A 27,001-nucleotide genomic window follows, 5' to 3' on the forward strand; every position below is an offset into this window, starting at 1 on the left:
AGTCAGGAAGGACACTGCAATGCAGAATTTCCAGGGTGCTGGACTGGCAATAAGCAACTGTCCGGCAAGATCCCCCAAATACTGCATTAGTATTAGTAGAGAATCTCATATCGGATCAATCCAACACTTACCGACATCAAAGTGGAATGAGCAAAAGCTAATAAGACATGCAGTAAAGGTACACGGAGCATTACCAAATTCATCAAGAACATTACAAGGGCAGTGGAAAGAACAGACCTGTGATAAGTGCATGCTGCAAGATATTTAATAGGAACGACTGCAAAGGAGGCCCATTGCAAATACAGCAAAACTGGTGAATCAATGGAGTTACAAAACTCAGCAGAAAGCCAATTTATGGCAACCCCCAAAACAAGAGGCACTAAATGAGCTGCTCATCTCCTTAGCCTACCTGTCATTTCTAAATAGTCCTGCACAGCAAATAGATCTGAGCTCAACTCCACAACCCAGCCTGTAAGCCCAACCCTACCTGACCTTAATTATTACCTGGAGAATAATCTCTCTAAAGAACTAAAGGCATAAACAGATCACAGAGGAGGATAATTTCAAATCTCCCTGTGGTTCCAGAATTACTAGTTATGTATCCGTCAGCATCTAATGCTGCATGTTGAAAACTAAGATCTTCACGCAAGTATTTGCTATTTAAGAAAGCTTTTTTCCTTCCTTCTGGTGATGAAAAACATATTACAATTCTACTACTACTATTACATGACCTCTGAGCCTCTAAAAAGTTTATTGGAAAATCTGTGAACCGTGTGGGGGGACTTTACTGGCTCTGTCGGTGCATCAGTGAGCAAAAAGATGGAAAACAACTGGGATTTTGAAATAAATCCACAGCAAATGAATGGTAATCTACATGGTGTTTATTGTAGATATAGTGAATTATGAAAGCCATTACAGCCCGCTATTTATTTAAATGTTTTTTCTAAGCCATATCAAATCGCAGCAGCAAATCAGAACCCCAGTTTGACTTTTGCACGTTTCCTGGTTTGATTATATAAACATTTACCATCTAGTGAAAAAAAATACTTTGCACTCCCCAGTGAAACCTTCTACCAGCAGGAAACCACTTGCAAATGACTAAGGACGAGAAATATTTAGGGAGGTTTGGGTGAGTCCGGGTTTTCCCCTGCAATGTTAAGGGCAGTGGTGGCTTCAGACCCTCCTGCGGTATATTGGAGCTCATTAAATATGTTTAAAAGAGAGCAAGCTATCATTAATTAACATATATCCTGTTTTTTTTCTGCCACAGAAACCCATCTATTTTGCAAGAGAAGGGAAAAACCACAACAAAATAAGATGACCCCATAGGAGGTGAAGATCAGCCCCAGGCTGCTGATGGGAAGAAGGATCATCCACATACGGGGCGATGCTGGTGCTGACACCCTTCATGAACAGCCTGGCTGTCTCACAGCCAGACCTGTGAAACCTGCAAGGCTGCTCACAGTATTTGCTGAACACCTGAAAAGTCCCTTGGCCATGGCGCAGAGGCTGCTCCCTGCGGCAAAACCTGCCCCAGCTTTTCCTCTGGAGGATGGAAACCGGCTCCTCTCGATGGAGACCTGGCCAGCCGACACCTTGGGAAGGATCTGCATCCTCTCACCCGGCACCGTCTCGCCCCCCACTTCTCACGACCTCTCAGGTCACCAGCAGCTCGCTCTGCTCGGAGCTGGGTTTGAGGAAGATGAGGAACTGGTCGTGCTGGAGGAAGATTGGACACCTTGAGCCATCAGCTGGGCCTGCTGGCTGCTAACCAGGCATTTGCCTTCTCATCCAGTGCCCGGACCCAGCATGGTTGGGAGAGCGCCTTTACAAGCCCCGTTTGCAGCGACGAGCAAGACCAGAGTGGCTTCTCCAGGGGAAGCATGGCCAAGAGCCAACCAAGTGACCAAAAGGGGCTGGAAATTGGCTGCTGGAAACGTGGCAGATCACTGAGGTCCAGCAATGAGCGCAGGGGACCACCTGCACAATTGTGCATGCTCGTTTGCATGCTACGGGCTCTGGCCTGACTCTGAAACGCTGGCTGGGAGAGGAGAGCACTTACTGCACTTCTCTTTTCTGTCCCAGATGGAAACCAACATGGCTTCTCCCTTCCTGCACTCAGTTTATCCCTGGTGCACCCATGGAAACCCAGAGCTGGAAGGGATCTCCAGAAACATCTCCTCATCCAGGATTGTGCTCCTCTATCCCTGAAAGATGCTCATCAAATCTCCTTGTAACAGCCACCAGCGATGGAGAGCCCACCACCTCCCTGGGGTGGACGGCTGGCAGGAGGAACTCCTCTTCCCACAGGCAAACACAAGGTGGTCTTGGCACCATGCAGGGACCTTCAAGCATCTCACAGTCTATACACACTGGGATGGACCTAGGCCTTCTTGTGACAGTGTGATTTGATCAGTGCTCGGCTTATGAGCATAGTCCACGTCCTTTTTGGATGAATCACTCTCCAGCTGCTGCTGACAACCTTGAGCCCAACAGAGAAACCTTGTTGTTTTTTTTTCCCCTCGTTTCTGGCCAAGCAGTGACTCAGCTGTCAGAGGTGAATAACTCTTCATGCTTTATCTGAACACTCATTAACCATCCAGAGCCAAAAAAAGCAATTTCTTCAGGGCTCCATCTCTGTAAGGCTGGATTTCGAAGCAAGAGGGCTGGCCTGACATTTAGTGCCGATATTCATAAAGACGCTCCATTCATATATTATATTCATATTCATAAATATCTCCAGAGCACGGAAGCCTTGTGTGGTTCTGGGTCATATGGCAGAGGGTTTTATCAACAGTGGGTGAAGGTCTAGGCAGAAAAGAAAGGCAGATCCTACCCACAGCACTTAGCGAAGCCTACAGCCATTGCATGGAAATCGTTAACGACAAAAACTTCTACCCCTGGTGTTTGCCTGACTCCTCCTCCTGCTCCAGGACCTACTTGTTTTTCATTTCTCTTCTTCTTCTTTCTCCAAAATCTCAGCAGCAAGGATTTCTTCATCCTCTTGTGCTGTAGAAATCACACGAATGGTGACTAAACTATCAGAAGATTTTGAGAATATTTCTTCTCCCAGGTGGGTGCGTGCTTTGTGGGATGTGACAGGCGATCTCTGGTGCACTGGTGATTTTGGCGGGATTGGACTGAAACTGGAACCCTGCAATAAAAAAAAAAAAAAAAAAAAAAAGGTAAAATCAACCTTACCAGACCCTTGTCCACTACCCCCAACCATGGCGTCTGCACTGTGCAAAGCCCAGCAGGGGTTTTGCAGAGTTTCACAGCACTGGACCTCATCATCGGGATGTCAGCTTGCTGCCGGAGACAACCCCTGTGAGAAGGGCAGCTGGATTATATTCTGCACATCTTGAGAGAAGTGCACAGAGATGAGCACAACAAAGCTTTCTCACACCTCCTGCACTAGCTCCTTGGAATATCTGGAGCGGTTTATCTCAGCAAAAGCTTGGCAGAAGTGTTGTTGTGAGGGAGCAGCCCTGGACTGCCCTGTCCTAAAGCTGCCTTTAGAGAGGAGCCTCAGAAACTTCACCTACAGACGTGCCATGGAGAGGGATGTCCTTCTAATGGGGTCCTGCTAATCCCTTTAGCGGGGTTAGCTCCTAATACGTGCACCCTCCAACGACGGGTCTTGTTGCCACTACCGAATGGAGCGCAAGCATGAGCACACGGTGCCACTGTTTACCGCTGCCTTTAATGGGTTATTAATTAGTGTTAAGCACCGTATTGTGTGAAGCCTCCTTGTGCTTTTGTGAAGGGCTGCAGAAATGCAATTATGCTCAGCATCTCCCTGGATATTTACCCAGCCTCAAGGCCATTGTGTGCTCCCTATCAGCTGCTCTTTCACCTCCCTTTACATGTCCAGAGGTGATAGTCTGCATAATTCCATGCTGGGAAGAGTAACAACCAGGTCTGCATAGAGTTACAATCTTTTTTACGAGTTTAGCAGAGACACTTGGAAGTTAAAAAAAAAAAAAAAAAAAAAGAGCAGGCTCATTTTCTTTTTCAGTTGCTCATGACAAAAAGCAAGGGTGATTTCACTGCAGCTCATGCAGAGCCAGCAGGATGGTGTGCCTCTGCCTTGACCATGCCGTGAAAGCTTTGCAAATATTGACTGGCCTGTGGATGCTGGATGCCAGCATCACCCTCCATCCCGCCAGCACATCGATTAATTACGAGTGGCTCTGGCTCTGCGGCACGGAAGAGGTATTCGTCTGTGGCTATAACCCAGCTAGAAATTAGACTCAGGCTCGGCATAGCTGGGCAAAAAGTCAATGTATTTCCCTTTTGTGTTGCAAAACAAACCCCTGTGGGACAATGACATTCTCCCAAGGCCATGTGTAAGATGCTGGACCACCCCTTCCCATCTGCCCGCGCTACATCAGACCCCGATGACCTGGGCTCACTCCTTTAAGGCACCTTAATGACACTCAGGATCTGGAGCCAGCGGGCAAGAGCAGCAACCAGGCACCTAATGAAGCAAAGCCAAATTGCCATCCTCCCCACACTGACCTGCATTGCCTTCAGCTCCTTCAGCCTCCACCGGAGCTGCGCCAGTGGCCTTTTGCCCCCCATCCTCCCCGTGGCGGCCAGGGCAGCCTGGAAGAGCTTTGGGGTGTCAGCTTTTGGGGGGATGATCAGGGGGTCTCCAGGCGCTCCTTTCTCATCTTTGGGTTTATTGTTGTTTTTCAGCATTTTCCTACAGCAAGGTAAAGGAAAGATGATTTCAGTCCAGGGACATATTATACTAGCTGGATTTTATAATGCAGAAAAATCAGACTTTAAAAGGATGGGGATTTTTTACACCTTAGAAAGGACAGAATAACAAATCTAAGTAATGCTAAAAACTAAAGTGAGTATTTTAATAGATTTTTAAAAGAATGCACTTCAGCCACGTTGGTTCCCGAGTTGCATCTGCTTTTAGCTGTGAAGCTTTGCAGCAGGGCTGGGCTGGCTCTGGGCATCTCCAGCCTCCCCAGCCCAGCGGCGAGGGATGGGTGCCCTCTGCCGAAGCGCAGCAGCTCCAGCCTGGCTCTTCTCCGGGGACATGTGCAGGCAGCAGGAGCTTTCCCAGGGCTTCACACAGAGACAAATCTCCCCGGCGATCTTGAAACCCATACTCTGTTTTTTTTTTTTAAAACCCACAGGCTAGAAAGCAGCAGCCAGATACGCACTTGGCCTTCTTACGCAGCAGCTTCTGAGACTCCGGGTAATGCACCAAAATCTCGTTCAAGTCCTTCTTATCCAAAATGAAAAGGTTAGCGAAGCCGTGAGCTATGACGTTTGCTGTTCGGCGATTTCCGCCTCCTGCTGCCAGCAAGCTGAGAGAGACACGGTGAGACGTCAGCGTTGTTATTCACAGGATAACTTAATCCCCCTTTTCATGTCTCCATCCCTTTCTTTCAGAGGACTCAGAGTTTAATTTTCACCCCCAATGAAATTTTCCAAGCCCAAATTTTAAAGAATAATGGGAAATGTTGGCATGGAGTGCTATATAAAAATTGATTTGCCTGTTCCAAGATTTAAATATTGCATTTTACACCAGCCTAATGTCTGCTGGGCTGTAGGGAGACAAACTCTATCACTGTGTTACAAATTGGTACAGGACTTTATGTGCCCATAAAATGGGCAGATTAATGGTTGGGGGGCTGTTTTAGTGCAACATCTTTTCTTATTCATGTTCCCATCACTCTGCTTGCTGTCCCTAGCTCCCCAGGCAGAAAACAGCATGATGACAAAAGTAGTGGAAAAGCTCCGAGAAAAAAGCTGTTATTTGTGTAGCAGATGCTGCTCAGTGTTCATGGCTCTCAGTCACAGAGATTAATTAGGGTGTTGCTGATCTCCCCACCTCCCACCTTCCTCACCCAGAGCCCGCAAGCTGTATTTCCCTGGCCCCTGGCAATGCTTCACTCACCTTATTTCTCCAAACACGGATCCGGCTTTCAGGGTCACCAGCACGGTTTTGCCGTCAGGTCCCCCCAGCACCTGCACTTGTCCCGCCTGGATGATGTACATCTCACGGCCAATTTCTCCCTGCAGTGAAGATGCATGCTGTGTGGGGTGCCCAGAAACAGGGAGACCTTATGGATGCCCTAACCTGCATCTTGCTGGAAACCCCCACGACCATACTGCCCTCTCCAAGCTCTCAAAATGCTTTGTCCTGATGGTGCTCACTCCCAAGCATCCTCATCTAAGCATCCCAAAGTCTCCTCCAGCTCAGCAGGCTCTTCCCTGCTCTCCTGCTGTTCGTGGCTGCAGCAGAAGAGGTCAGTCTTTACACAAGACCAGCTGCAACAGAGGATGGTTTTGCTCTGAATTCCCTCCCTGCTCGACGCCACGGTGACAGGCCAGGCCTGGCCTTCCCCGCATTGCCCGGCCATGACACTGGGGATGGGAGGGCACCCAAGCATCTCATTACCTTCTTACACACGTAGTCATTAGGCAGGTAGACCACTGATCTGAGCCGCTTCAGCATGTCAAAGATCATCTGCCTGTCGCAGCCCTGAGCCAAAACAGAGCCAACAGCACTGTTAGTCCGTGCCGGCACGGCAGGGTCCACCAGCCAGGACCTGTGCTGCAGAGGATACCTGGAAGAGGGCCACTTTGCTCACGATGTTGTAGTTCACGTCGATGGCGATGTCCAGCCTCATCTTGTCTGGCAGCTGCACCAGCAGCTCTGACTCATCTGTGAGACAAAGCAGAAAACTGGCTGTTTCCAGCCCTTGATCCAAGAGCATGTGCTTGGTGTGGCAGCGTGCTGGTGGCAGAGGGCGGGAGCCAGCTCACCCAGAAGGGTCTCCTCCAGCCTCTGCCCACCCAGCAACCTGCAGGTCTAAAGCCAACGGGTGATGGAGAGACACCCTTCATGTTATCCCTGCCCTGATGGCTCTCAGAGACAGACCAGTGAGCCCAAGCCAGCACCTTTCTTGGCCAGGAGAGCAGGTGTAGAGGTCCTGCCTGATGATTTACTGGTAGGGCGAGCTAGTGGGTTTGCTGTTGGACATGTTCTGGCCAGCAATTGCCAGTCACTGCCCTCTCCCCAGGGACCAGCGGGTGGGATGCTGGACTCAGTGCACTGTGAGTGATGCCAGGTCACCATGGTGCTGTGACCCGTTGGCAGCCTATATACTCTATAGGTGGGCAAAAAAGCCCCTATAACGAAGAGTAAAATAAGCCACCCCCCGCCCCGAAACCGTAGTGCTATTTGACAGTAACGTTTCTGCAAAGCAACCGCAGTAAAACACACGCGATGCAAGTGTTGATCCTCGGAGCGGTTGGATCTCACCTAGCATGCCTTGCGAATGCCACGTGTACTCATACCATGTTTTCACCCGGTTCTGAACAGTTTTGGGAATTTTGTAGAAGTTCATGTATTTAATGGTACTGTCCATGCAGCTCCGATAGTAAGTTTGCCCCGCGGTAGCGGCACCAACCACATCTCTCATCTGAATGGGAGGAAGAGATGTTTTACTTGCTGTCACTTATCCATCACACAGGCTAAGCAGTCTAGAGCACGTATGCTGAGTCCTAACAGCATCTGCCAAATCCTTTTTGTCTTCCACCAATGCTGAGCAGGTCTTCACATGGGGAAAACAAACCTGGAGATGCAAACTTGTGGACCAACCCCATGAAAACATTCCCCACCTGAGGCTGGGAACCCCCCACAACTCCCGCTCACCTGCCCTATCATGATGGAGAAAGCAAAGACACCCGTGAAGTAGTTCAGCAGCTGGAAGACGATCTCAAACAGCGTCTTGGGGTCTGGCAGACCACCGATGGTGATGAGGGTTTTGACTGCCCAGTAGTAGCAGCGGATGTAGCTGGGAAGAAAAGAGAATGCAGCTTTGAAGGCGTTTCTAGCATGAAGGCCTGTTTCACCCCTCAGTACCGATCTCACATCCTCTGGCCACGGCAAGCCAGAGCCTGTTGAGAGTAATTATGGGTGACGAAGGGAAAATTAAGGGGCTGCAGACTCCCCACCACAGTTGCAGGTGCTTCTGGAGATGCTACAGGAGCAGGGGGACATAGCCACCCTCCACAAATCTCCATGCCAGAGGCTTAGCTGCTCTGGCTACTCCCACTTTCTGCTTCTTACAGCTCTACTACCATAAACCAGCAGCGTATTTGCAGCAACATTTACACTTTTAGAAATAGTCAGGGGAAAAAAAGGGTTTGTGAGCAAATTGTTGGCATAGGACTCAGGAGATGTCGAGCGAATTCTTGATTCACTGGTCTTGGGCACTCCCTTGGATGTCATAGTTACACCTAGAGATAGAGATATGTATATCACACAAAATAACTATGTAGCAGCAACATTAACATGAGAAGCTGAGTGCTCAAAGGGAAGGCAACACCCACACTAACGCTGCATGGGTGACAGTCACTTGTCCCCACCTACACCCACACCTCATGGTAAGTCTTTAATGCACTTACCCGTGCCTTTTTACAGGAAACTCTCATTTCCTGCATGGTGCTACGTTAGCTAAACATTACTCAATATTTTATTTTGCCCATGTTGTAAAACACACAGGTGTGGGCATTTGCTACAAGGCGGCATTCAGCTCGTGAGCTGAGTACTCTCCCTGTGGCATCCATCACTGACAACGCAATGGACATTTAACGTGTGTATCTTGGAAATGCCATGGTGAGGGGACAGGATGGCCACAATCCCTGTCTCACACCCTGGGAATGAGGGCACTGGGCTGGTCCAAAGGGCCTGACACATGGCACCTAGGACATACAGCTTCAAGCCTCCATCCTGACCTGGCAGCAGGTCAACATGAACAGAAACAGGGCTGACACTGCCATCCTGCTCGGCCAGGGAGCATTCCCTTGCTTCCCAGCACCAGGTTTCCAGTTTTTCATCCTCTTCGACTTGCCATTGCCTTCCATCTCAGCCCAGCTGCAGCCTCTTCGTCTTGCAGCACCATATATTACTGCACATCCCATCCTTCCTGTCCCTGTCATTCTCCCTGGCTCCGCATCTTCTCCTGGCACCCTCAACCCTTTGCTTCAGGGTTTTTTATGAACCCAGCTGCATCCCTTCTTGCTCCAGTTCATCACAGCAAGCTGTGCTACGTGAGGACCCAAGCCCTGGCTTGTACCTGTTTCCTTCCCCATCATAGACCCAGGTGGTAGAGCCCAGTCCTTCGTAGGCTGATGCCCAGTAATAGAGGCAGGAGTTCACGTGCAAGCTGTACAGTAAATAGGCAGTAGTCCGGATCACTCTGCAAAAAAAAAAAAAAAAAAAGGAGAGAGCAGGAGGGGAGATGATAGGGTGTCTGCTGGGAGGAACACATCAGATCCGCCCCTGGCATCACAAGGAGCTTTGATGCGATGAGCCGAGTGCTGACCATGCAGGTCCTGCCAATGCAGGAACCACAGAGCACCCAAATGTGCGGCCCTGCTGCTCCCTCCCGCAGCCCTGCAGCTCCTGAAGTGCCAGAAAAAGCAGCTTATTTGCTGGCAGCTCCTCTTCACTGCCAGCACCCCTGTCTCCACTGGGTCGGGGAGAGGTGATCCTACCCACGTGGGCTCCAGGACCTCCACGTTCAGCCTGCACCAGCCAGCGCCCCTGTCAGCTGGTCCAGGGACAGTGGGAAAATAAATCAGAAACCCAGAACAGGTGCACACCAAAGTGAAACCTTCTTCCCCAGTAGCAAACAGCAACTCCATGCTCTGTCCCTCCCTCCCTTCCCCTCACCTGTAGATGTATGCCTTGCTCAGAATAGCCTCCAGGCGGTTGTTGAACTCGAAGAAGGCCATGTACTGGGAGGAGAAGGAAAGCAGTGTGCTCCAGCTTCCTGCAGCACCCACCAGGAGAGTTACATCCCCATAAAACCCCGCTCCCCCTCCATTTCCCTCCTGCAGCCCCTCTGCAGCATGAACTGCCACGGACAGACTTGGCTCCATCTGTAAGTGCCCTGCTATTCAAATGTGAGTGTGTTTTAGGACTGAAATGAAGTGTTTGACCAACAACCCTGCAAAGCCTTTGGTACAAGACTTCTGTCCATTTTACAATCCTCTCATCATCATTGATGAGTCTAGCAAGCCAAAGCTTACCCAAAACAGTATGGCACTTCTTCACATGCACTGCAACTGGTGCTCTGCCTGATTTTATAAGCTCCAACTCACCTTCAGACACCGAGGAAAGCGCAGGAGCGGGTTGACACCGACTTTGAAGTAGAAGAAATCCAGGGGCAGGAGGCATACCACATCCATCTGAGATCCACACAAAAAGAGAAACTTCTGTGGGGACCTGCAGGCATGGTGGGGTGGAGCTGCAAGCCACAGTTCAGATTAAAGATTCAGAATAATAAATAAAAGTATGTCAAACCTTAAAGCGTTGTGATCGCAGGTAGTTCTCTTTCATGGCCTTTTTATCAGTCTGGTTGGGAATAGGAGAGGGAGAGAGAGAGAGAGAGGAAGATTGGTCGTTACTTGCAGAAAGGAAAGTCATGGCCCATGTGGTCCTGCCTGGCTTTCCTCTTCCGCAACATGGAAGATGCTCCCTTTGTGCCCAGGAGGGAGCAGAGCAAGAGGAGCAGAAGAAGACCTGGCTGTATGCCATCTTCCCATTCTATCTCAGGACATTCTGTGCTCGTTCTGCATCCCAGAGAAAGCACATCGTGGTGCCAGCACCACAAAAGTCAGAGTTTACAGGAGAAACCTTCCTGTCTGAGCATTCGCATGGGCAATGGGAAGGCTGTACCCTCAAGGTTTTATTTTTCACAACTTATTTAATTGGGTACAGAAACAAAATCAAGGGCTTTCACTTATCTCAGACACGTGATCTATGCATTCAGATTGCAACCACTTTTGTCATATCGCTAATGCATTCTGCCTAGCTGTGCTCCTGAAAATTAAACTCGGAGCGTACTGCTCTGCTGGGGCCAGTCGGCGTGCACCTCACCGTGCTCTTGGCAGGACTGCCCTGCGGAACATCACCCTGCAAGCATCCCTACCCAGGAATGGGGCCACCATGGACCACATGCTTTCTAGATGGGCTGGTATTGACTTCAGGGGAAAAATACGGATGTTTGGCAGACAAAAAGACTGACGGCTTATCCACTACATGGCAGGAGAGATACTTGTAGTCCTCCAAGAGTGGACACAGCCCTGATGGCCACAGCCGTGGTGGGAGAGCTCAGGGAGCTCGATTCAGAGATCAGTGACCAGCACCACCCATGCTGCTCGGGGTGATGGGAGGTCCCCGCAGCCAGTCCCCAGCGGTGGGACGCAGCGACCGTGCTGCCACTCACTATTATGTCTCCTCCCTGGACGAACTGCAGCCGGGTCTGAAAGACGAGGATGTCCAGCAGATAGACAAGGTCGCAGAGGTAGTCCATGAGCAGCCAGCAGTGGATGTTTGCCGGTGTCTGGTAGGGGAAAGCCCAGCGGACGGGGATCAACCAGCAGTTCCAGTTCCAGGCCATGACAACGAAGAACAGCCACAGCACATACATCAGATCTGTGCACAGGGAACCACACTGTGATTAGCCGGGCACATGTCCCTTGTCCATGTGAATCCGCTACACAAAGGGGTTTTCATCCCCTGCCCTGCATGCAAGGAGGAGACCCAAAGGAGGTCTCTTATCGACAGCATTTAATTGCTCGTGAGCTGGGGTCTAGACTGAAAGTGAATACCACTGTTTGCAGAGCACATTGCTTTTTATCAGAAAGCCTCTTCTAATTTTGATGGTTATACTAGGTTTGCTTTTGCTTTGCTCCCACACTACCAACTTTCTTGCTTTTTTGGGGGGGCTTTTTTTCCCGCTTGAGGCTGTGCTGAGCTGATGGCTCGCTGTCCAAGCCTGGGGGCTTCAAAATGGCTGTGAAATAGCAAAGACTAAGGAACGAGCTGGATTCCTGTGGGGTGCCCACCTGACAGTGGATTTTTCTTTTGTGATTGTTATTTTTAATAGGGGTGTCCACACCACAGGGACAATGTTTGCCCACTAAAAAGCCTGAAAAGCAGAAGGCTACCCCTTCCCTGCCTGGTCATGCTCCTGACACCCACAGCTATCAGGAAGTATTTAGGAATGCTTGTGCCTCGCAGGGGAATTTAAAACTCTGGGGTTTAGTAGACAGGTGTAAGCTAAGTTGCTCCTTCCTTACTTGTCCTCCCTTCTCTACAAGGTCTCATCTTTTACACCTCCTCCCCTCCTCCCCCCCCTCTCCCCCAGCCCCACCAGCTTGCCCCCAGCCCAGGTGTATGGCTGTGCTCCCTCACTCACTGGTGAATGGGTCGATGCTGGTGGGGAACCGGTAGTTTTTCAGGTGGTCCAGCCAGGGCCGGTACTTGAACGTGCAGCACAGCATTTCCCAATAGTGCTCATCCCCTGCCGGGTTGTCCCCCTCCGGCTCCCCTCCTGGGGGAGGCACCGGTGCTGCTGCAGGCACCAGCTTGGCGGGGGCTGGAAGAGGCCACGCAGTTATTTCTCATGGCAGAAAATCCTCTTACAGCAATTTGTTTTAAGGTCTTTAAACTGTTAATAAAGCAGCTGTTTCCCTGAAAACACAGCGTGTGTGGGGACCCACTAGTCAAACACTCCCAGCCTCGCTTGAACTCACATGCCACAGGGCTCTCATCGTCCGAAGTGACATCGGGGTCCGTCAGCTTCTCCTTCACCTTCTCAGTCCTCTCTTTGAAGAGCTTCACCAGCTCCTGGAGCCGGTTGTTGATGATGGCACTGCTCAGGCTCGTGGCTGAACCGATGCGCTCGGGCAGGCTGCAAGGAGACCATCGGGCATTTCATGCAGATAGGAAAGCCCAAGGACAGGTTCATGACCCATTTTTTAACCTACAGGTTCCTGAATTAGGACTTACTCATATTTATCTGGCTATTGTGTAATCAGAAGAACACAGGTTAAGGTGGTTTGAGTAAAATACCGTCAAGCAGCACCAGCCTGAGCCTTATCCTTGCCCTGGGGTGTGAGATGCCCTCAGAGGGACTTGGGAAGCACCAAGATCCCAGGCTGGATTGCATGCGCCTGGGAGAAGATTTTGGAAGAACTATGGGGTGAAAATGTGCACCAAGCCCCTGAATTTATAAACTACATCATCTCCTTTCAGCCTCTTTATTAAAACTAGGTCAGATTCAGAGCAGGATGCTTTACCTAGCACGACTGAGAAACATCACTAGGAGGGAGGACAGAAACAAGCTCGTTTGCTGTAGCTCCAGGCTGGTTCATTGTGATAACTGGCACAACAATTTCTGCCAAGGAAGAAGGCAAAACCCTGTGCCATGTGGAGGTGCAGACCCTCCCCAAGACTTTGCTTCCCACGACAGGCAGCTCCCTCCAAGGCTGTCCCCCAGGGCTGTAGGGAAGCCAGAACTTGGGGTGCATGATGCACAGCTTCCTACACGGAAGAAAAAGGTAATTTCTCCACAATCAGTAAAAACAAGGTGTCCCCATAGTGCTATAGTGTATGTAGATGTCCTGGGTTCAGCTGGGATAGAGTTAATTTTTACAGGAACCTGGGAGGTGGGGGGGCATAGCCGGGGCAGCTGACCTGAACTAGCCAAGGAGCTATTCCATACCATGTGACATCATGCTCAGTATATACATGGGGAGTGGGCCGGGGGCAGGGACCTCCTGCTCTCTCTCTCTTGATTTTCGGTGGGGGAAGTGGCGGAGCGTCGGGTCCCGAGTGGTGAGCAGTTGCACTGTGCATCACTCTTTTTTTTGTATACTCTTTCATTAGTACCGTCGTTGTTGTTGTAACTTTTTTTGCGTTGTCCCAGTAAACTGCCCTTATCTCAACCCTCGAGGTTCCAGGTTTTTTTCTTTTCTCTCCTCGGTCTCCCCCCTATCCCACCGGAGGGGGGCGGGAGGAGTGAGCGAGCGGCTGCGTGGTCCTTTGTTACCGGCTGGGCTGAAACCACGACAGTAGATCAAAGGTGCATCTTCTCTGCGGTTAAACCTAGTCTTAAGGAGAATATTTCTACCTAGATACAGGAAAAACAAGAGAGCAGTTTCTGCTCCAGGGAGCATCGTGATTGTTATTTTTGGAGGGGGAGTGCATTACTTGCTACACAGTGCTAGACCTGCTGCGGGCAAGGCTCCCTCTCCCTTTGGTATCCCAGCACTTCTGGGATCTTTGCTATTTCCACCCGAGATCCGAACACCTGGGAGCTTGGCTGATCTGGAGCCCTCGGCCCCATCACGCACCTTTCCCTCTGCTCCTCGTCCCAGCCCAGCAGTGCTCGGGTGGGCAACTGGCTCACCAGTCCCTTGTCCAGACCATCCTCTGGGACGAGCAGCTTCCTCCTGCAGACACAAACACAGTGACCAAGGCTGGGCTTGTCCCCCATCCTCAGCCAGCTCCTCCTCCTCCTCCCAGGTCTCATCTGTTTCCACTTCCCCTTCTCCTACCATGGTCAGTTTTCCCCTAATTTTTGGCATTCCCTGAAGTAAATGGGAGCAAGCCACCCTGCTCCTTTGCTGCTAAAGCGCTGTTGCTTCCTGGGCACCACCGAGCCCATGGCTGCATGGGCATGCGGCACCCGGCCCATTTTGCAACCCATTTTGGGCACCTGGCAAGATGCGTGGAGGGTGGGTGCTCATCCCCAGTGCTGCGCCATCACACCACTGCACTTTGAAAGGCAGGCAAGGAAAATGCAATACCAGTAAGGTGGAGCAAGAAAGTGAAATCTGGAAAAAAGAGAAGGTACTGGGGACACCGCCTGGCTCTGTGCTGGCTCTGTAGCACTTTAAACCCCCAAGACAAAGAGTGAATTGCAGAGCAGCAGGTACATAACATGGACCCTCTAATAGCTGCTGATACCTGCAAAGCCAAGTGCAAAGTGCAACAGCCGAGAGAGGCTCCAGGTTCGAGAAGAGCCCTATAAACACTGTCCTGGTGACGCTGAGCCAGTGGCAGCTGATGTCTTCCTAGAATATGTGCCCTAACAAACGCAGCTGGTGGCTCCTTTTGGCATGGCCAGGTTTCTGGGACAACTTCCTTACATGTGGGCAAGCAAAGCAGCAGAAAGAGAGCTGAACACGAAGATGACAATCATGACAAAAATCTGCACTGGTTTGCAAACCTGCAGTCAAGTCCAGAGTTTTAAGTGCAACAAAGAAATTGTCTTCTGTCACCACAGCTGTTGCTCTAAATGAGCCAGGATCTCACTGACCCTGGTGCAAAATGGCTTGGTGCTGCATGTGGAGCAGGAGCAAGGAGGATGCCAAGGGAGGTCGTCCTGCCATCACAAGTCTCCTGAAGAAAGCGAGATGTTAGAACCCAGCCATCTCCAGCCTCACTGGCCCTCAGGTGTGCCCTGCTGGGAAGCCTTCATTACCCAAGTGTGCAGTGCAAGGGTGGAGGAAAACCGCCAACCCCCCATTAAAGTACCCTCAGATGTGGATGGAGAGGTTCCCGAAACCACATCAGTTTGAAGAAATAGTCCTGCCAAGGTCTGTGATGTTGTTAGGACAACATTCATCGCCTCTCACCAGTCTCCAGCTGCCTTTCCCCTGCCTCTGTCCCCTCAGGGCACTGCATTACCCCATTGCCCATCCTCATCCATCGACAAGCCCAAGAAGCCTACATCAACATCCCAATGGCCCCTTGCCCTGTAAGGGGGACACTGCAGAGAGGGTATCGCCATCCCCCCTCTTTGCCTGTGGCACAGCACAAGTCTCACGGGCCACAGAGCTCACGTGGTCACCTTCTGAGTCCATGCAAAGCTTTATGTGTCAGCATCCATCTGGGAAAAAAATGCCTCTTTTTGCTTCAGATTAATGGATGCCCTCAGAAAGATGTGAAAAGAGATAAACGTCCCCAAGAACGCTGTAAATTCAGAGGTGCAAGAAACATCCCTTGATATTCTGTGGTGCCTGTAGTTCATCTGCGTTCCCAACAGACATGGATGTGAGAAGGAGCAGGAGCTACCCGGAAAGCAACGCAAACTTCAGCAGATTTTGGAAACTGTGGGGTGAAGGGCTCAAAGAGAACCTGGGATGTTACATTAAGTCCCATGGAGAAGCTCATGTATGTGCAACCCTAAGTCCAAAACCCTGGCAGGTCTAGCAGTTTGAGTCATCCATGTTAAAAAAGGAACCCGTGTGATAATCCCCTGGAAAACATTTGGTCTTTTCATACAGTCCAGCTGCAGGGGTTGTTTTTTGGGACAGGACCTCCAGACCTCTGGTCAGAATGGCACTAAACCCCAGAGTTTTTTCCACTGATGCATGAAGACTTCAAACTGCATCTCCTACGATACAAAGTGATCCAAGAGACGCATAGCTAGTGAAGAGGAGGAGTGTGTGTAGACCAAGTAAAAGCTAAGGATGAAAGATTAAATAAATAATAAATTAATGGTAAAGAAATTGAGAAGTGGAAATGTGCAGCACAGGTACAAAGAGCTGCACGAACGCCCTTGCACAAATATGCAGGAAGCCAAGTATGAAAGAATTTGAATACAAGCAATAAAAATGTAAATTGCTACCCCAAGAGACCAGGTAGAGAGTGCAGTTGCCTAAATAAAGCTATAAGGTGAGCAACATGAGGCCAGCAGATGCTGCCCGGGGTTGGCCATTGGTGTGGACTGTGGGTGGCTGCTCTGACGCTGCCCAGAAGCGAAGGCTCCAGCTGTGCTCAGGTAGCTCTGCAGCACCGGCCACCACGCAAACATCCACTGAACAGCCAGCTGCGACAGAAGACCCCGTCGCAGCCTAAACATTGCTCCATTTTCAATGCCCTTGGAAAGCTGCGGCCATAAGCACAGGGCTGTCCTGCGCTTGCCCAGACAAGTGTGGGATGCGCAGGGTCCCCCAGAAGGGCCCAGCCCATGTGGCAATGTCAGGTGTATCCTGGTATTTATCACCTGCGAGAGCCTGTTTCCAGGCACCACTTAGACAAAGTGGCTCATTTGCACTAAGTCTTTCTGGACATGTCTAAACAATGTTAACCCTAATCCTTCACAGCCCCTTGTGGGAAAAAACTCAAGACTGTGGCCAAGAGAAGTGACTTAGGATAAACAAATGATCGCTTAATGCAGAGGTGATGTCCTCCTCCTCTAAAAACACCAGCCAGAGCCAAGCATTTTCCTTCTGGTTCAGAATGATGAAATTTTATTTCTTTATGTAGCGAAACAGGAGTTACTCGCTTTTAAAAATCTCCAGCTCTACCAAGGGACCTCCAGTGTTTTGAGAGACACTACCTGGAGACAGGGCAGAAAGGTTCATATGCTCATATGTGTAACTGCAAATGTACAACCTGTGTTAAGAAATGAGTAGAAATAGCATGAGAAAACCGAGGTGCTGAAAAAAATAGCTCTACTGGGGAACCATAGGATCACAGAATGGTTTGGGTTGGGAGAGATCTTTGAAGATCATCTAGTCCAAGCCCACTGCCATGGGCAGGGATATCTTCCGCCAGATCAGGTTGCTCAAAGCCCCGTCCAACCTGACCTTGAACACTTCCAATGATGGGACATCCACAACTTCCCTGGGCAACCTCTTCCATTGTCTCATCACACTCATCATAAAACATTTCTTCCTTATGTTCAATCTAAACCTACCCTCTTTCAGTTTAAAACTGTATCTCCTTGTCCTGTCACTACAGGACCTGGCAAAAAGTCTTTCTCCATCTTTCTTATAAGCCTCCCCTTACATATTGAAAGGCCTCAATAAGGTCTTGATAAAGGACTTGATAAAAAATGATGGTGGAGACAGAATTGCACATAGGCAATTGGATCTAAATAAAATAAGGTTGTGCTTTTGTGTTGCTGGATCCTGGGCTTCAAAGAAGCCCACAATGTGCTGGGATGCATGACAGAGGTGTTAATCTGAATTGCTGTCCATTTTCTGTGTTGGTTGAAGGCATAACGCAAAGCCCATCACCTTGACCCTGATTCAAAGCGAGAGCTACCATGCCTGCTGATCGGACTGGAAAGCATGGACTTTTCTGTCTCAGAAAAACAGCCTGTTCTGTTCATTAACTCCAGAGAGAAAAACACATCCCGAGCAGCAACTGCTAAAGGTGTTTCAACAGACTGATCCTGGCATGTGAGCCTCGAGCACTCTCCAGCAACAAGCTTGTTGTCACAGGACAATTTTCATCATTGGGCTAATAGAAAGAAGGCAGTGAGATTCAGCAGGTTTTAAATAACTGGTCTCTTAATGCTGTTAGTATTTGCACTGCAGGTATCTCATATGACTCCTTGGGCTCTGCTTTCCCAGTTTAAAAAGCTGTTCAAATAGACTGGATTATGGGCATTTTTGCCATTTTATTTTCAAGTCCTCCAGGAGATTGTTTACTAAAAGATCCAAACTATTAAGTGAGAATGAATATAATACCTGGTTTTCAGCACAGAAAAAAACACCTTGTTTTTTATTTTTAATCCTCTGCGAGAATTAGCCTCAAAAATACCCCAACAACAGCTAAAAAACCATTGGCTTCCTCCAGCCTCAATTTTAAAGCTCAGTTTTAACCCTCCCCCTCTCTAACCATCCTTGATCTGAAGGCGCAAACCCACGGAGTAGATGCTGCAAACCCTTACAGCAAAAATGCAAGAAGAAAATTGTTGGGTTTTGTGATGAAGGCCCGTACCCAGCACATGGACCCCCTGTGCTCTGAATTTGGGAGTGCAGACGTGTGGGACAACAGACAAAGGGGATCTGACCACGGCCCGGGGATCGAGCCCATCTCCAGGAGGACACACAGACAGGGCTGTCCCCAGCCCCCAGAAGCTTTAAACAAAATTTAACCATTTAATTAAAAAATGCAAACAAGAGGCAAGGCTTTTGCCATCTCCCCTGCCTTGCACAGGGGTGACACCCACCACACGGACATCACCCCATCTCACTGGCCAAACCTGCCAGAAATGGGTAGCTCCATATGGTTGCATAAATTTTCCTGTACCAGCACTGTTGGGGCAGGGGCGAGACCCCTGGGACCCGGGGACCGCGCCTGGGCAGAACCATACCTGGGGGGTGCCGGTGCCGTGCTGGGCACCGCCAGCATGTTGGGAGCGCCAGCAGTGGGCACCGGTAAGTGGGTACTGTCGTTCTCCACAGCAACGCCTCCGCTGTCCACATCCTTGATGTCCACGGTGGGGTAATTACCTGGCCCGTGGAGAAGGACAATTGCAGGTGAGAGGGGTGCAGGGCCCAGCCTGCAGCTGGGATGAATCCCCAAGCCCCATCATCTCCGCGGAGCTGCCCCCAAACCCCGCAGCACACTGGAAGGACTCTCCTTTTCCCTCCATTCCCTTCTCGCCCAGCACTCCTTTCTCCTCATGGTTTAGAGAATTTCTTTCTCTTTTTTGCCCAGTTTTTAACACTAGAAGAAGTGCCACCTGCTTCCTTCTGCTTTCCCAGCTTGCAACTACTCTGTGCAAGTGTTGGGTCCCTGTGGTTCGGAAAATGATGGAGATGAGGATTACCAGCTGTGGGTGTTATGCAGGAACCCAGGATTTCCAGCTGCAAACCTGCCTCCCAGGGTCTAGAAAATCTCCTGGGTCTTCTGCATGTGGATCGTGCAAGCTCCAAATTACACGAGCGTTTGTTTTTCATGCAGAATAAGGTGCTATTTAAATAAGCACTTATGGCCTCTCTCTTTTGCAGAGGTAATAACTGCTTCCTGCCACAAGCAAGGTTAGAAGCAGGAAGGTTGGATGTTTATAGTGGGTAAAGAGAGATGCCAATTGCCCAAGGGAGAAATGACGCTGGAGGTTATCTTGGCTAGACCCCGCAGCTGGCCGGGCTGTGAAGAGTCACCCCTTTTCTTAGCTATATAACAAAACGCAATGAGTTCCTGCGGGTTTTCTTCCAAGGGGGGGTTTTACATGCCTGAAAGACCCCATGCATCCCCTCCAGTCCCACGCTGATGTAGGACCAGTGAATCAGAGCATGGCTCAATCAAATCACCGAGAAAAGGCCTGTTTGGGTTGCAAAGTTAAAATCCCATTGTGTGTAAGGAAAAACAGCAGAATTTGGCTTGCTGGTTAAGAACAAAGCAAAACAAGGCTACAGAACATAATTTGTAGTTCTGGGTTAAAAGGCAGAAAACCGTGAACAGCAAACCTCCATCTTACTGTCCTCTTAGTATGAGCGGGTTGCACGAATGCTAAGGAGAAAACCACGTCTGCAGTGGATATTTAACCCTCGGCCTGCAGGTCCTTTGGGAGAGTTTTTAGCCAAGCAGGTCAAAATATATAGCATATAATTTATGGATATTTGCAAACGCTCTCTAGGGGTTAGCTAGAAAGGCACATAGTGATGAGGTGAGAGCAGAAAAACATGAATTTTGTTCCCCAGCCTCAGTGCTGCAACATAAAGCATGCTTTTATTTATTTTTTCCCAAAAAAGCAACAAAAAGCAGCTACTCCAGGAATAACCCCTTGCCCCCCTCAAACTACGCAAGCCCATCGTCAAAGCCGACATCTCTAATACCTAGGGGGGATTGCTCCTCATTGCAAAAATTGGGGTTGACAACTCCAGCCTTTGGCTTGCTGGCGGCAAGGACGGGGATGCGGGAGGCAGCGGTGGCTCGGCAGCTGGGGACATTGGGGAGCTGCTCTAGCACGCCGCGGCTAGGAGGGGAGGCATCCCCGCCGTCAAGCGGCTTGTCATGCACCAGCCGATCTAGCTCGACGTCTCGGGCACGCTTGGACATGCTGCTAGGTGCCTAGATGCTTCAAGCAAAGGACAAGGCATCTGAAGCTGCAATAAAACACAGAGTGGTTTGAGATGGGACGGTTGTGTCAGCACAGACAAATGCAGGGCTGCGGGGATTTTTGTTGCCGCCTGCTGCTCACAGATGTTGGTAGCAGTGGTGGTAAGCATCCTGCCACGTGCTTTTCTAGCATCGCTGCAAGGTCAGGGCGCCCTGCAAGGGCTGCATGAGCAGAGAAACCTCCAGCCTGTACCAGGACTCAGGTCAAGCCATCCCTTGTGCAACTCCCCTGACGTCAGTGGAGTTATGCCAGGACCTGCCTTGGCTCATTCAGGCTGCGATGGGAGCTCACCACTTAATTTGCATTACCTCCTAAAAGGTTACATTAAAATGCAATTTATGCCACCGGTTATTTCCCAAATGGAGCAAAGTGGTAGAGAAAATCCTTTTTATCCCCTCCCACCTTCTTCAGCTGAAGGAGGAATTCTTATTTCACATAAGAGATCGCTTAATCAACAAGACTAAAAGTACTGCATACGCATCAGCCTTTCAGAGCTGGCTCCAGCTGATGAAAATATTGCCATCATGCTGTGCCCACGGGATGCTTTAAGCCAGTGAAAAGCCCCAACTTCCCACACAGGCCCACGCTGCAGAAAACTCAGCTGCCCAATCCCAGACAGCAAGCGAGAAGCTGCATTTTCCCCGCACTGGGCATCGCATTGCCTGCTTTAGTTCAAACTAATTTGACATTATGCTGCTGTATGTTATACCTTCAGCATCGGTTTCAGCAGCTTCAGCTGTCTCCTCTTCCACCTTCAAAATGAAAAAAGCCATTTTAGGGCCACGAAGATGATTGGAGGGCTGGAGCACCTCTCCTATAGAGACAGGCTGAAAGAGTTGGGGTTGTTCAGCCTGGAGAAGTGAAGGCTCTGGGGCGACCTTAGAGCAGCCTTCCAGTACCTAAAGGGGGCCTACCTACAAGAAAGCTGGAGAGGGACTTTTTTCACAAGGACATGTAGTGATAGACAAGGGGTAATGGCTTTAAACTGAAAGAGGGTAGATTTAGCTTAGATATAAGGAAGAAGTTCTTCCCTGTGAGGGTGGTGAGGCACTGGAACAGGTTGCCCAGAGAGGTTGTGGATGCCCCATCCCTGGAAGTGTTGAAGGCCAGGTTGGATGGGGCTTTGAGCAACCTGGGCTAGTGGAAGATGTCCCTGCTCATGGCAGGGGCGTTGGAACTAGATGATCTTTAAGGTCCCTTTCAACGCAAACCATTCTACCATTCATTCATTCTGTCATTGTAAGGAGAAAAAGACCTGTTCCTTCAGTAAAGAGCAGACTTTGCAGCTTGATTGGATACCCCATATCCCCCCACCATTCGCCAGCCTCTCAGCTTGCTGTTCAGCGCCAACATTTTAGGGTGAAAGCATCCCTCCCTTGGTGCACAGCTACTGCTGCTGTCTCAGGTTCAGAGAATGGGGATGTCTCACTGGGCAACATGCCCATACCAGTCCCTGCGGCCCCACAGACAAGCTCTGAGCCCCTGGCATGTTCTGGGCAGCAAGAGCTCATTACAGACCTGAGCCCAAGCAGGGAGCAATGCCATACCTGTACAAAAGCACCTTCGAGATCACTTATCTCAGCTTCTTCTAGCTGCTCAAACCTGAGGGCCTCCTCTGCAAAGTAGACTTCATCCACGCCCTCATCAGCGGTGAGACAAAGTGACTGGAGCAGTGGTCTGGATGGTAGAGATCAAGCAGAGACAAGCACCCGAGCTCGCTTTTGCCCTTTCTGAGGTTGGGCACATTGTGAATGGGGGGGCATCGCGTCAACAGGGGGACAGCGTGTCAACGGGGACGATGCACAGCTCTTCCAGTATCGGGGAGCACTGCTCCTCCAGCTGCGCCGCAAGCCTTGTTTGCAGGTGAAAAATACCACAGGAATCTTAGTTTAAATAAGTAGTGGTACAAAAAAATATTGCTGCTTAGGTTGTAAGGGACTTGGAAAAAACACTACGTGGGAGGCCAGGTGAGAGGTGCATAAATAATTCAGGGCATTGCATATGCATAAGCAAAGATTGCATACGCAGAAAGATACAGGCAGTATGTTTCTCCTGCTGTGCATAATTTCTCATATAATTAAAATTTGCCAAATAAAAAGCTGACCGCCTAATTTCCAGGCAGGGCTGCCCTGCAAGCACCATCCAAATCCCACGTTTGCCTGTGCAAGACACCACCAGGACACATAAGTCTCATTTTCATTCAGCGCAGACCTCAGCTCCACCATTCTGACAAAGGGGGTTCACAAGATCAATTTTATTGGTTTAATGTAACTTTATAACTGGAAAAAAGAAAGCAAGCCTCATGCTGTTCTGTGCACTTATACCCTGATTTGCTCTTTCCTGGTGAGAAAAGCAAAGCAGGGATTGGTGATAATGAAAAAAATTTTAAGACAGCTAAATGCATGAAAATTGAAAAACCATCTTTCTGCATCCTTGGCAGGTCCTAAGTCAGAAGAGGTATGTAACAAGCAGTGGCTGCTTTTTCTCTTTTATCTCCATGTCTTGAAAAACTGTTATTTTCCAACATATTTTTAAAATTAGTTTTAATAATTCCCCCCACTTTTTTTTTTTAATAATTAGGCTCCCTTCAAATGCAATCGCAAGCCTTTTCATCCTAATCTAGAAAACCCATCAATGTCTCTCTTTTCCCATAAACAGACAAACACATTGAAGGATGGAGCAGCATCTCATTCACCCAACAACTGAAGCTCAAGTTTCTATAGTGCAGCTCCAGGAACAGATTTGGATGAAATAAAAATATATGGGTTTAACGCTGAATGATCATGCATTTTCAGCTTCCTCCTGAAAATCTAGCTACTTCAGAGGAATTAACAGAGAATAATATTGCAGCACTAGGTAATAAATCCCTAAATGTTTATCTCATGTGAAATCAGAGCAAGCCACTAAACTAAGCAGAAATATTTTTCTGAATACCACCTGAGCCAAAGTCACCACCTACAACAGCTGACAATAACTCGGCTAGTTTCTACAACAGGAAAAAATGTAAAATTGTACCTACTTGTATTAAGTAGCATTTGCAGGTACAACACATAATTGTGTCTTTAAGTTCCGCTCTGTAATACTCATAATAATCCCGACTGCCCTGAATTAATGGATATGGTTTTAAATAATGTGGACTGTCTCCAGGAGCTGGGTGCTTCCAGCTCCTGATGAAGGCACAAGCTGGGGTTCCTGCCTTGCCAAGCCGCTGGACCCCGCGGGAGGGGATGGCCAGAGGCTGCGGTTGCTACGGGTGGCCGCGATGGAGATGGAGCCTGTGTCACCAGGAGACACTCGCCTGTCACCAGGTGCCGCGTCAGCAGCGAGCCCTGGGGTGAGCCGATTTGCGAACGCATCCCTCCCGAACGCATCCATCCCTCCTGAACGCATCCATCCCCAGCACACCCCGGCCGCCTGCCAGGCTGGGGAGCTCCGCTCTGCCAAGAGGAGCTCGCTCGTCCACGGGTGTTTCAGCCTCTCCGGCTTGCAAATGCAGCTGAAACAACAACCGCGTTCATGCTCGTTTCCAACAAAGCCATAAATGCAATGGGAGCCACTCACCCCGCACTCTCCTCCTCCTCCTTCTTCTCCTCCTCCTCCTCTTCCTCCCCCTCCTCCTCCTTTTCCTCCTCGGCAGCGCTCAGGGAACACAACCACAGCCTGGGGAGGAGAAACTCATTAGGTGAAATCCAAAAAGTATGTCTGAACCTCACAAGAAGAGCACTGCCAGTCTCCGCACCCCCTTTGGCCGGAGATGCTCTCCCTCCATTCCTCAGCCAACATCTTGGGGGGGGGACACAATCAGGGACACGCTGCTGCACAGCCGCTTAGAGCCTGCAGCCCCAAGTGGGTGAGAGGAAGAATGGGAAAAAGTCTGGGAATGCAAAGACAGAGTCCTTGAGCCTTCAAATTCCCCTTGCGGCACAGGGAGAGGAGGTGCTTAGGGGTAACTTGTTGCTGATTTTGACCAAAACCTCCCTGTTAATGAAATCCACCCTCCAGGACAGGACATGCTTGCTGCCCACAGCTTCTCAGGCTCATATATTAAGGGGAAAAAAATCTGAAAAATATTTTTGTAACATGTCCAGTGTTTTCTTGCTGAGCAGAAGAGAGCTCTGCTGAGTGAATGTGGCTCCAGGCATCACTTGTGCTTAGTGCAGTTGAACATCACTCATGTCCGAGGTGGGGACCCTTGCGCTCACCATTGCCTGCACATGTGCTGGGCACCGGGAGCATTTGGGGGGGCTCCCAAACCCTTTGGGAGCGTGCATGGACACCTCTCATCTCCCTGCTGCAACGCAGCCCTCTCCCAGCTCTGAATGCATTGCCCAGCCCTCGGGAGGGCCTCAGCAGCAGTTTCTTTTGGAAGATGTAGGATGAATTATATAGAGAAGACTACCGTTTCTAAACGTCATGACAGTTGGATGCACAGTTGGTGGGAATGAGGTCCAAACCCTCTTGCCTTAGGGCCAAAATCTACTTAAGGGAAGCTGAAGCAGAGCAACCTTCAGCTGTCCTCTGCAGGGCAACGTGAAGCATTGCATTCATGGCTCTGCCACTCAACACCGGAATCTCAACACCAAAAGGAAATGCCATTTGCTCAAACACCTTTTGGGTCCTGCTGGTGCCCCCCTCTTTGGAAACGGGCACCTTGGCTGTCCGCTGCCAGCTCCACCACCAGTGCTGGCAAGGAGAGATGCCCAAGGATATGCTCGTCCCCTCCCATGGCCACCACACTGGTGGCTGGAGAGCACGCAGAGCTGCCCATCAACAGCATCTCCCTTCTCCTACCTGTTTTCTTCTTCCTGAGGTTCCTCCTGTATGGGGGGAAGGGGGTGAACATCTGCCACCAGCTCAGCCTCATGACCCCAGGCCATCATCTCGCACGTGGCTTCGTTAATCCAGTCATCATCAATCTCTTCCAGGACAAGGTTGGTCTCCTTGGGTTGCCCAGGGACAATATGAACTGAAACGGGATTGGGGAAAGGGAGGTGATGAAGTGAGAGTACCAGATTTTCAAGAGGCCAGGGGTAGGGCCAGGGCAGATCCCACATTTTTGCTGCTCGATGCAGAGGTGCTGCCACATGCCAAGACTGAAGGACCTCTCTGCCTGTACAGACCTATGCAGCCCCAGTCCCCTCGAGCTGTGCCGGATGGATGCCTCGGGCACTTTTGCCAGAAGGAAGAAGAAAATTCACCATTTTGTGCCAAGCACAGCCAAAACCCCATGAAAACTATAACTCTTTGCATACAGATGCCTGTTGGCTTCCTTACATGTGTAGCAACCTCCACCAGCAGATGATTTGGCCCGTCTCCAGGCCACATTTTGGCTCTCCTTGCAAACAGAAGCAGCCACGGGAAGAGACCAAAACCTTTCCCCTCGTGAACCCCGAGCGAAACGCTGCGCTAGCACAGGCTGAGGGCCCTGGTTTTGCAGAGCAAGACTCAACCCAGAGCCCACGTTGCAATGCCCCAAACAACACGCCACGTCCGCTCCAAATGCTCCCCAGGGCACGGTGTAGGAAGCATCCCACATGCCCCACCACTTCCCACTATCGCTAGGGGAAAACCCACAGCAGGTTACTGGAGAGGCTGTTGGACCAGCTGCAAAGCAAAGAGCACAGGGCTGACCCATGGCTAGCCCTCTCCGTGTCCCAGGGGTACCCATCCTACCATGTCAGGCACACATGGGAGAAACAGGAGGAGGAAGAGCACCCGCATGATGTAAAACCAGTTTATTTTGAGGTCTGCCTGACAACAAAACTTACATGTCTGCAGCAAAGCTAATAGGAAACGTGCAGATTCAACTATAGAAAGGCAGGAAACCCCCCCACAGTCAGCTCTGTGCCCTATTTACCCACGCCACGGTGCCCACACTGCCTTTAGCCCATTCCCTCTAGATCTCCGCTAATTAAAATGTGGGACAGTGATCAGGGAGATGGCTTTTAAAACACACCACAACTTTTGGATATATTATAGGAAAACGGGCAAATACTGAAATTGTAGCCTGGTACCAGCGGGGTTCATTATAAACCCAGGGGATGGGTCTCAGGTTGGTTGCTTGGCTCATGACTCATTGTTACAGCTGCCTAGATAATCCTAAAGAGATGCAATCAGACAGCGGGAGACCTTATCGTGGCATTTCAATATATCAAGGGGGCTTATACAAAGGATAGGGAAAGACTTTTTACCAAGGCCTGTAGTGACAGGACAAGGGGCAACAGTTTTAAACTGAAAGAAGGTAGATTTAGGTTGCACATAAAGAAGAAATGGTGTACGATAAGAGTGGTGAGGCACAGGAA

At 49.9% G+C, this 27,001-nt stretch overlaps 1 protein-coding gene across 4 annotated transcripts in view; it reads right to left on the minus strand.

Moving 5' to 3' along the window:
* Positions 1 to 859: 859 nt before the first annotated feature.
* Positions 860 to 27,001, minus strand: part of CNGB1 (cyclic nucleotide gated channel subunit beta 1) — a 43,174-nt gene continuing 17,032 nt past the window's right edge. For all 4 annotated transcript variants that reach the window (XM_041125845.1, XM_030026694.2, XM_030026693.2 and 1 more), the window contains exons 13-33: positions 25,491 to 25,665; positions 24,261 to 24,359; positions 22,247 to 22,376; positions 21,409 to 21,451; positions 18,948 to 19,086; positions 14,185 to 14,283; positions 12,583 to 12,740; positions 12,246 to 12,425; positions 11,271 to 11,479; positions 10,346 to 10,396; positions 10,144 to 10,230; positions 9,713 to 9,777; positions 9,114 to 9,236; positions 7,688 to 7,829; positions 7,295 to 7,454; positions 6,597 to 6,694; positions 6,428 to 6,511; positions 5,924 to 6,042; positions 5,184 to 5,330; positions 4,522 to 4,708; positions 860 to 3,154 (exon numbers count right to left, since the gene is read on the minus strand). In XM_041125845.1, the coding sequence (XP_040981779.1) occupies positions 2,948 to 3,154; positions 4,522 to 4,708; positions 5,184 to 5,330; positions 5,924 to 6,042; positions 6,428 to 6,511; positions 6,597 to 6,694; positions 7,295 to 7,454; positions 7,688 to 7,829; positions 9,114 to 9,236; positions 9,713 to 9,777; positions 10,144 to 10,230; positions 10,346 to 10,396; positions 11,271 to 11,479; positions 12,246 to 12,425; positions 12,583 to 12,740; positions 14,185 to 14,283; positions 18,948 to 19,086; positions 21,409 to 21,451; positions 22,247 to 22,376; positions 24,261 to 24,359; positions 25,491 to 25,665 (2,702 nt within the window). In that variant the 3' untranslated portion in view covers positions 860 to 2,947. The remainder of the gene's footprint in view (positions 3,155 to 4,521; positions 4,709 to 5,183; positions 5,331 to 5,923; positions 6,043 to 6,427; positions 6,512 to 6,596; positions 6,695 to 7,294; positions 7,455 to 7,687; positions 7,830 to 9,113; positions 9,237 to 9,712; positions 9,778 to 10,143; positions 10,231 to 10,345; positions 10,397 to 11,270; positions 11,480 to 12,245; positions 12,426 to 12,582; positions 12,741 to 14,184; positions 14,284 to 18,947; positions 19,087 to 21,408; positions 21,452 to 22,246; positions 22,377 to 24,260; positions 24,360 to 25,490; positions 25,666 to 27,001) is intronic.

Source organism: Aquila chrysaetos, chromosome 9 (genome assembly GCF_900496995.4).
Source record: "Aquila chrysaetos chrysaetos chromosome 9, bAquChr1.4, whole genome shotgun sequence".
NCBI classification, from domain to species: domain Eukaryota; kingdom Metazoa; phylum Chordata; class Aves; order Accipitriformes; family Accipitridae; genus Aquila; species Aquila chrysaetos.